This window comes from Antedon bifida, chromosome 10, assembly GCF_963402885.1.
Source record: "Antedon bifida chromosome 10, ecAntBifi1.1, whole genome shotgun sequence".
Taxonomy (NCBI): domain Eukaryota; kingdom Metazoa; phylum Echinodermata; class Crinoidea; order Comatulida; family Antedonidae; genus Antedon; species Antedon bifida.
The window spans coordinates 21,598,796-21,608,725 of record NC_136235.1 but is presented as its reverse complement, the minus strand read 5'-3'; the positions used below and the strand labels follow the sequence as shown (position 1 = coordinate 21,608,725).

Here is a 9,930-nt window from a genome sequence, read left to right as displayed (position 1 = left end):
AAAAAGAAAGAAGAAGCAGAAGAACCATTTACACCGCTCCGTTCTTGAGCAATTTGAATTCCCATATGAGAGCTCGCCGGAAAAGAATTCACAGGAACTCGAATGAAAAAGGCATCTATTTATCCTATCCTACAAAAAAATCTTAATTTCATGCATCTTTGCGAAATTACAATTGTCGACTGAAGAGCTTGAGATGGCGTGTAACAAGTGGGGTAGACGGCAAGAATGTTGAGCATGTACCAGAGTTCATTTTCTTAGGCAGTGTAGTACCGGGAACTTCATCGGATGTCTGTCGTCGAATCTCCCTATAGCAACAAGTGCATTTGGAAGACTGAAAGTCCCGATATGGAGCAAAAGAAATATACCAACAAAATTAAAAATTAGATTATATAATGTATAATCGTCCCCATTGCGACATATGCATCAGAAACATGGACTCTAAAAACACATTTGAAATGAGATGCTTAAGAGCAATACTTGGTGTTACGCGTTGGGACAGACTAAGAAATTAAGACATAAGGGACAGATTAAGGAATAAAATAAACAATCTCCGAAATAAAAGAAGTTACAAAACAGAATTTAAAAACAAAAGACCACGAGGGCGTCCGCCAAAGAGATGGAAGGATCAACTAAAAGATGATACCGGCCTCCGTGTGCAAGGATCCGAAGAGGTTTACGCAATTAGGTCAAGTAAGTCAACAAAAAAATAAGAAGTAAAATTATGTTGCTTAATATCGATACATTATCATGTCGCCTCTTTAGTAGCTTGTATTACTTTGCCTATGACATTGCCAACGATAGAGAGAAGGGAGATGCCTCTGTGGTTCCCACAGACTCTACGGTCGCATGTTCTTATTTGAAAATGGCATCTTTTGTCTGTGGTAGGCTACATTCCTCTGCTCTCAGCATGTATGAATAAGTTTTACAAGTTTCCTTTAATGACCTTACCTCTATGTTTGTACACCAGGAGCCTTTCCTGACTGCATAAACACTTCGATCCATATATTACATTCGTCGTAAATATCATCGAATTGAATAACTATTGATTAGCACTAAAATAAACATCAATAGAAACGATGCGATCATACGATCATTAAACATTTTCACATTATTATAAGTTATATTGATTATGATTGTTATTTATTATTTAGGAAACGACACTAGTAATAAAATATTTTCTTAATAATATGAGATAAGTTGTTAGTGTTCGCTTTAACAAAATTCTTAATCTACAACAGAGAAATGTATAGGCCTAAGCGTCAGCAAAAGTGTTTACAGCGACTTAGAAGCTGCTTTATTGTATTGATTATATTTATTCAGCCTTTGGAGAAACAAGTGGTGGTAAGTATTGCACTTCATTTAAATCATTTAACTTTATTCGGTTATCCAGCTCGCTTTAAATTTTGTCCTCGATTAAATACCCCCACCACATTCATAATACATACAATCTATATTATAACACATTTAATAAATGTGTACTAGAATATATTGACAATTTATAAAGCACAACAACTGTTTGTTGTGTTCTTGATATCAAGGGCCGTTTATTTGAGAACCGCAAAATAATTGTCACTAGTAGTTTTCCCGTCCTGTCGATGAGCACCATTTATTATATAAAATACATTACCCGAAACCAATTAAATTTGTTTTTATCTTCATAGCGAAATGTCCCCCATTATGGCGTTCATTTGAAAGAAGCTGTTACCGTCATTAATCTTACAGAAGATACTAATTGGTACAATGCGGCAATACAATGCACGGATGACGATTCTTTTCTGGTGTCCATATCTTCTGATAGAGAACAACATTTTGTTAAAAGTCTCACAACCGAATCTATTTGGATCGGCTTCAATGATATTACGGTTGAGGGTAATTTTGAGTGGATAAACAGCGAATCAACTATTTTTACTGGTAAAGACGCTAAACGTATTACTTATACATACAGGTGTTCTACCACGTGTTAATAGTACTTAGAGGGTGGACTTGGGTCCATAATTCATACACAAGGTAGCCCTATGTATAAGTGACCATTTTCTATGTTTAACTCAATTTGGCTAAATTATGGACTTGGGCCCTTTTTATATTGCGGCATTCATTTACTTATGGAAGCTCCAGGTGATTTATGTTAAAGGCCTATTGTGGGTCAACAAACGAAACCATTAAACATTTTTTCATGATGAATAATTATATCTAAGAAATTATGGCTAATAATTATAAAATGATATTTGATTGTCACAGCTTGGAACCCAGGTGAGCCAAACGACAAGGATTCACTAGGACAGGGTGAGGATTGCGTCGAAAACCTAACCTACGGTTGGAATGACATAAACTGCGTCTCAAAGTTACGTGATTACGTTTGTGAAAAAGGTTAGAATTATTGCTATTATATTTTCAATTGTATTCATAATTATTGTGTGGTATAATTTCTACTGCAATTTATAATCAATCAAATCAATCAATAATTTAACCATTTAAAACAAAAATACATTTCGAGTACAAAATGTGTCCATTTTTTAAAGTGAGAATAAAATAGTATAAAAATAATTAATGTTTATGATTGGAAGGGTACAAATAATGCCATGAGGTGAATGATGAAAGGTTTTACTTATTAACCGGATATTATTTGTACCATTCCACGAATATAACCATTCATTTATTAATTAAATAGTACGTATTGCACGCCATGTGAATCGTCCAATCAAATCACATGAATTTATGTAGGTGTTATATATTACCAGTTCTAGATGGCCTATTTGATAAACCATAATAAATAATTAAATATTATTATTTCTTTGTGGTAACTAATAACTTGTCATTTTTATTCGCGTGGACGCGACTCTATAGTTCACTATGTCGGTCGGTCGGTCTGTCTGTCGGTCCGGTATCACTATGCGTTTTATCGCTTTTCTGTACTTTTTGAACTGTTTTGATGTACAGAAAAGTTTCAAAGTACATTACTTTTTGAAAGTTCATTTTTTTCTGAGAGCACGCGACTTATGGCTGTTGGCCTTGTTGATATTGTTAGTGCATTTTGAATAAAGTGTGAGACACTGTGTTGCCAACGAAACAAACATACTTTGATTGTTAATGGTATTCATAAATATTTTTATAGCATATTCCCTTTTAGTTGTTTAATGTATTTATTGTATTCATTGTTTGCTTTCTCTCTTTCTTAGCCGTAGAGGTTTTATCTCTCTTTGCAATGAATGACATTTAAAAAAAGTTATTATATGTAGCCTTTGTAACATGATCTAACAACAATATTGTAATGATAAATATTGAAAAATCAATTAAAAAAAAAAAATTCTTTAGACCTAGACTAAGCTAATACTTAAAAACATAACCCATTCAGCTGAAAGTCTCATAAACAATCTAACAATTGACTTAAATATAACACGTTAATTTTTCAAAATAATATCAGCAGATGAATTACCTTTAATCCGCTCTTTTTAATGCGGCTCTCCGACTTATATTCCTAGGTTCGCCTCTGTACCCATTTGTCCATGGTCAACCTAAGTAAGGCTTAGAGTGTTTATGAGGTTCTCCTACTGACAGACTAGGAACTGTATGCCTACACTAAGTGCAGCTTAGCTTAATACCGGGGAGGGCGTTTTAAGGGGTTTTTTTCTCCTGATTATACCATTTTGTTTATCATTTATATACAGGCATGAATACTGCGAGATTGCAGATATCAATGGACAACAAAAACAAATGTCTGACTGTCGAAACTTTAGATGCGTTGACTGTTGGTCGTCTTCTAACCGGAAGTCGAACGCGTTGTTTCCACTATTGCCTCTTTTCTGACGAATGTACTTCGTTCCAGATGCAACAAATATTAGATGAAATAATTTGCTTCGCGCTTCGGTCTTATGGAAACGATGTAGCGTACGAAATAGACACGATCAATTGTGCTTTGTTTGATTTATTCTACTATCAAAATATTTAGCAACTTTTAGCAATTCAGTAATTTGCTTCTTTGCTAGCATGGCAGTTCTAAAAATTAGTTCTGCATTGGGGTACATTCTGGGAACTGATTATTGATTATAGTGATTATTAAGGATTATATTATACCAATGACTGCTTTAGAGGGCTGTTCTTCCATGTAATTAAATAATAATATATTGTTTGAAGGCCATGACCATCACTCTTACTTACTTACTCTTTAAGGGCAATTCTAAACATACATTGCTTTCGTTTTGTTATTTTTAATGTATCTCTATTTCTTGAGGATTTTTTGAATAAATTGATTTGAAATCGAGATAATAATTGTTGTTGTTATGCAAATGAGTTTGTGCAGGTATGATATGTTAGTCATTCGCGGTCAAACACGCCACACTGTTAAATTTTTATTTTGTTATTCTTTATTAGTAATTAAAATCATGTAAAGAAACAATTTTCCGGGTTGGAACCTATATCTCCCCTCCTTTAGTTTGCAAAAGTAATCTCGAAAAGAACTCCATGTGGAAAAAAACTCTATCCGTTGAAAAGAAGCCCACCCAAGAGTACTAAAAAATAAAGGAGAATGTGGGCTTCTTTTCGAGGTTTTATGGCAAATGAATGCGATACAACTTTGTTTCTGATTTTTAAAAAAGGTCCACTTGTTCAGGCCAACCCACTAAATAATTCTCTTCCAAAATAAAAGAAAAACAATATTCATTTTCCATTATAAGAAATATCCGTAGTGGTTCGAACCCAATCTATCTAGAACTGAGAGTATTCAAAACTGAGCATTACCCGTTACGCCACAAAGTACATGACTGAAAAGGTGATAATAGTCTATTTATACGTGTATTACGTAATGCATCATTACGTCATAAATATCATATTAACCTTGTTCAAAGCAAGATGACCGGTTAGCTCAGGCGACTGAGCCTCGTGGCAATACACGAATGTCATGGGTTCGATTCCCACGCTAGTCGGTGGAATAGAGTTAAAGCTATGCGAGCTACTGTGTTTGGGGTTCACAGAATTATACATCCCCCTTTCCACCACACATCATGAGGCAACAACATCAATGCTTCCGGGGATGTGCTGGAAACGACTCCAATGCTATTGTTAGTCATTTGCAGTCAGCACACCAAACTGATAAATTTTGATTTTTGTTGGGCCTAATCTTTATTAGAAATTGGGTTAGGGCATTTTTTTTGGGCGGGAACATATTAGCTGCAAAAAAAAGGTCCACAAAAATACTATGTCGAAAGTTTTATTTTTTATTTTTTGCTATGTCGAAATTTCGACATAACTATATTTATATTCATATGGCAGGATTAGGCTTTCGTATATTTTCATCTTAGGTCTTTTATCACAGCCTGATTAATTATCCATTAGTAAAATTATTTAGTTGAAAATGCCTTTTTATATCTCAATCCACATACATACTATAGTTTGACCCTATGATTATCTGTATGCTGAGCTTTTTAACTTTAAACATTATAATGAAATACGGAAATAAATTATATTTGTTGTTCAAAAAAGAAGCAACAGAACCGTGATACGATTTTATATGGGTTCAGTAAACCTATGAATATTCATGTTAGAAAACAGGTTGTTCGATTAATTATGCAAATGTTGGCGCCGCGTTCATTTCATTCCTTACAATACATTCGTTCATTTGTATGCGAGACGTGACGATCGGTGAATTGTTATCCTAAAGCATGTCTCAACCAACAGTTAGCAGTAGTCCACCGACCTACACCCCACAGAGCCTCGATAGGCCTGAAAAGGGGACTAATTCATTCTGGGAGCTCTTTAGGTCCTTGCCTGTAATAAATGCCATTTCTTCAAATATATTCAACGCGTATGACAGTGTTAAAGCGGCGCCTATGATTGGTGTTGGTGTAAGAATCATGGAAGGAAGCTGCCAAAGTGTCCTAAAAGAAGTGAAACCTTGCACAAATTCGCTTCCAGGTTGGTATTTAGTCTCAAATAACAAACTAATATTCTGTTTTGAAGTGTTAAACAACAACAAAATCTGACCAGAATAGTGATGAGCTGAATTCACAATTACTCCACGCCGTGTATATTCATACATCCGTCATTTCGATTTGAGTGCAATAAATATGGAGAAATGTCCACAGAATTTAATTCTATATTATAAAGTTGCTACAAATATGATACATTTGATTTCTTAAATTCATAAATAGTGACAAATAATTCAATTTTTATTATATATGGTTTCCCATTTTGAAAGTATAATACGACTCATCCAGAATACAAGATTGGTTGTACAGGCACATATTAGGGTAATGCCCCGCCGGCCGACTCTCCCAAACGAAAACAAACTATATAACTGCTTTATTTTTTTCAGTAAAAGTCCTAGATGACCTTGCTTGTGGTGTTTTGTTTGCTATTGAAAATAATTTTGAAATTGTTAGAAAAACACCAGAAGAGGTAAGATGAATTTTACACTTTATAAGGTAAATATCGTATGGTCTTTAAAAAAAGGAAATAGGGCAGGTTGTGCGTATCGACACTTCCAACAACCAATAACCAATTTCAAATTCATTTATTTATTCAATTTATAGGCCTATAGTAAAATTATCATTTCGGTTGCATTTCTGTAAAGTAAAACTACGAATAACGGAACTTTGGTCCCTAGGACTTCTAGTTTCGGTCTGTTTCGTATTTAAAAGCTCGCGCATTATTTTTAAGATCGGCAAAGATATTAAGAGGACACTAAATAATGGAGTGGAGGTATTTGTTCAGACGTTTCCCGGACAACTCGTACTCTCTGGCCTGGAGCTTGCTGTATCTGCCTCAGAGTCTGCACTTAATGTGATAGATCCAAGAGAAGATGAAATGGATGAAAATGAACCAGACGAAACTGATGGAGAAACAACGCCAGGAGGAAGACAGGCGACGATTGATGAACTCTGGGGATTAAAGGTATGCTTACTTTGTTTCCCGATTGCTATAATATGAGAACCTAAACTGGTACACAAAACTATTGAATAGTGAAACGGTGCGCTTTATAAACCTACCATCTGATCAGTCATCTAGTGAAGAGCGAGAGATGATTTTGGTGTCATTGTAAAGTGGACTCAAGATTTGTTACAGCCATTTTCAGAATAATTTTATAGTAAAAAAGTTATACATTTTATATATTTACAGAGTAAAAAGAAATGCGAAACTACATCGTTTATTTACAAACCAATCAAATGGATGAGGCGACTTGTTGCAACACCGTTTTATGTTTCGGTATCGTATCTCTCTCTTTTGCAAATTGTTGTATTGTAGGCCTACACTGCTGAAAACAAAATCTTCTCAAGTTGACAAGAAAAATTGTTCTGCTCGGGTGTCTATAATGACCAGAATTCACAATGACAATTTTATATCTTGTCACAAACTTCTCATAACTGGCCTAGTAATTAATAATTAATTTAAATAAGCTAGCCTAGCTTATGCTACATCCAGGAGGCCTAGTAGTAGGCTAGGCTAGGCCTATACAGTACATGAATGAACGTAATGATCACAATTAGCTATCAATTTAGAATGTTTTAGCTAGACCCCTAGGCCTAAACTATAGGAAGTAGGCCCTGGTAGGTCCTAGGCTAGACTAGGCCTAATAGTAGTAAGTTACACTGTATGCTATACTAAAAATTGTCAACAAAGAGGAATGGCCTGGATGGATTACTCGGCCGTGGTGGTAGGCCTACCTACCTGGACTGGAGCCCTAAAACCACATTACTAATAATAAATAATTATATGACTTACTAATAATATACTTTATCATCAATCATGCATTGGGCCTAATAATATCAATGTTTACCTTTTATTTACTTTACGAACCAATGAGCAAATATAATAGAGGCAATCTCTCGCGCTACATCAATGGCTGGAAAGTTTTGTCTGCTCTGTTAAAAAAGTGCGGGAAAATGCACAACTGTCAGCCTGGGACGCCACCAGTACATAATTGTTTATTACTTGGCTGTGTGACGCAAACAAATTGTAGTTTTATAATAACAAGATAGATTCAATGTTTTCAGTGACTGTAGTACTCATCTTTCTGTTATCCATTCAGTTTCAAGGTATTCATTTTGTTCCAAGCTTGGTTCCCGTCTATTTCTGTTAATTCATACTCATACTAAGCATATCATAATTAATTTTTATTAATTTTTATTAATTTTTAATATATCATTATCTTCTTTTTAAAGAGTACGGTGCTTAAGGGTGTTTACAACTGGCTTAAGAACTTTGACAAATCGTTGGATCCAGAGAAACGAAAGGAGATCGAAGGAAGACGAAAGTTAACAGCGAGGCGACATTATAGTAACTCGTTGGTTCGAAGAATCGTAAATGCTCTTTCACCTCTGAAGTCGATGTTGATGATGATTGGTGTGATTGACGAACATCAAATTCGTAAGCTACTTCACATCACGGGAAATGGTATGCTTATCTGACGGTGACGTTTACACAGATTGAAACTACACGTCACTTGTTCCGTTTGAATTAAGACGTACAACGCTATTGTTGACGTGTCCTATTTTTTATGTCATATTTAAAGATATATTTTCACCCCCGCTCCCGCCCTAAACAAATAATTTACTAAACATTTTTTGTCGGTTAATAGAACTTTTTATAAAAAATGGTATTAAATACAATTATAATTTACTGGTAAAACCGTGACCGATTTCTATTTAATCATGTATGGAGATTTTGTGGCAAAAATGTATTTCAAATTTGATTTTATAATTTATCTTTATTTTTCATGTTTTGGGTAACTTTATCCTAGTATCTATCCCAGTTGAGTAACTGTAATACAATCAACTTTATTTATAGAAAGTGTGGATACAAGTCCTGTAAAATCTTCAAATGATCGAGGAACAAAGAGAGATTATTCTGATGTTGCCGATGAATTAGAGTATGTTGTAGAAAACTACAAATCCAGTGAAGATGAAGACTACGTCGTAAGTATAGTGAACATTAGTAAAGTGATATAGGCCTAAGTAGCCTATTGAACCGTAATTTATCTAAAGGGGCATTCTGTCAACCACATTCCCATACGGTGGGGGTCGCAGAGTCGGACGTCTATAAACAAGGAACTTACAGAAATAAATACAAAATTCACAAAGAAAACGCATTAAAAAAATAACCAAAAAGTATAGGCCTACATTGTAAGGCATTTTTTCCAGGTTTAATAGATTTATACGTTATGCCCACAGCAACCATCTAACGTATCAACAGACAGTGACGAATATAATGAAGGAGAGACGGAAAGTGATATAGAGACGCAATTGAAAGCGGAACAAGATTCTTACTCATTGCCTGCGGTAAGACAGGGGTATTAACTGGGAATTTCCTTAAAACATAACGCAACGCAAGATTTAGACCAATGACGATCTGTCTTGCAACGTGAATGGCCAATACGTGCGTTACACTTACGTCCTCTTGTGTCCCCTAGTTAGAGCCAAACCTTCAAAAGTAAATAATTCTATTTTTATTGCAGTCAACTGATAGACTTTCGAAACCTCCATCAGTTATGACGAATGGTCTCGCCGCCGAATCCAAAGAAGTTAACAAGAACTCGACGACTAAGCCTACAGTTACAGTAGAACCTGCAGCTATTCACAAAAACTAAAAGAAGCAATATGTTTACATTCAATACAGTAACTTCTACTGCTTACTATTATCTTCGACGCGAAAACGCTATCGTTATTTTTATATGTTTACATTCAATACCTTCTACTGCTGACTAAATATCCTCGACGCGAAAACGCTATCGTTATTTTTATAATTAGCAGTACTTTAGGTGGTTTGAATGTTGTCTTTCATTTATTAATTAATAGATTAAACAAATGTAAGTATTACGCTAAATATCCTACAAAATGAATAGATATATGAAAAATACTACTTTTTGTGTGTACAGTATAATAATTATTATAAAGTAAAATAAAAAATGTCTTGCCCGATATTGCAGGGCGCCCTCTTTAA

General features: G+C 34.7%; 1 protein-coding gene and 1 long non-coding RNA gene across 6 annotated transcripts; both read left to right on the top strand.

Moving 5' to 3' along the window:
- Window positions 1–1,776: 1,776 nt before the first annotated feature.
- LOC144854063 (uncharacterized) lies at window positions 1,777–4,022 on the top strand. Its single transcript, XR_013614496.1, has 3 exons — window positions 1,777–1,911; window positions 2,239–2,367; window positions 3,666–4,022. It is a non-coding gene; the product is annotated as an uncharacterized LOC144854063 (long non-coding RNA).
- Window positions 4,023–5,595: 1,573 nt separating this feature from the next.
- LOC144853760 (uncharacterized) lies at window positions 5,596–9,930 on the top strand. 5 transcript variants are annotated; one of them, XR_013614419.1, is made up of 9 exons: window positions 5,596–5,907; window positions 6,308–6,390; window positions 6,652–6,885; window positions 7,111–7,197; window positions 8,154–8,385; window positions 8,779–8,906; window positions 9,162–9,269; window positions 9,446–9,654; window positions 9,743–9,930. XR_013614419.1 is itself a non-coding variant. In XM_078711582.1 (9 exons), exons 1-8 carry the CDS (start codon window positions 5,655–5,657, stop codon window positions 9,575–9,577), a joined length of 1,257 nt encoding a protein of 418 aa, XP_078567708.1. In that variant the 5' UTR covers window positions 5,596–5,654; the 3' UTR covers window positions 9,578–9,622; window positions 9,693–9,930. The 5 variants fall into 5 exon arrangements, 4 of the variants coding, with proteins under 4 accessions (XP_078567708.1, XP_078567709.1, XP_078567707.1 ...); XM_078711582.1 differs by having other exon boundaries at window positions 9,446–9,622; window positions 9,693–9,930; XM_078711583.1 differs by having other exon boundaries at window positions 8,154–8,358; window positions 9,446–9,930.

Bases quoted from the DNA above. Each gene is read 5' to 3' on its own strand.
- LOC144853760 (XM_078711582.1), top strand. From the start codon at position 5,655: ATGTCTCAACCAACAGTTAGCAGTAGTCCACCGACCTACACCCCACAG. The intron at 6,886-7,110 runs GTATGCTTACTT...ATATATTTACAG, and splicing joins ATGAACTCTGGGGATTAAAG to AGTAAAAAGAAATGCGAAAC. The intron at 9,270-9,445 runs GTAAGACAGGGG...TTTTTATTGCAG, and splicing joins ATTCTTACTCATTGCCTGCG to TCAACTGATAGACTTTCGAA.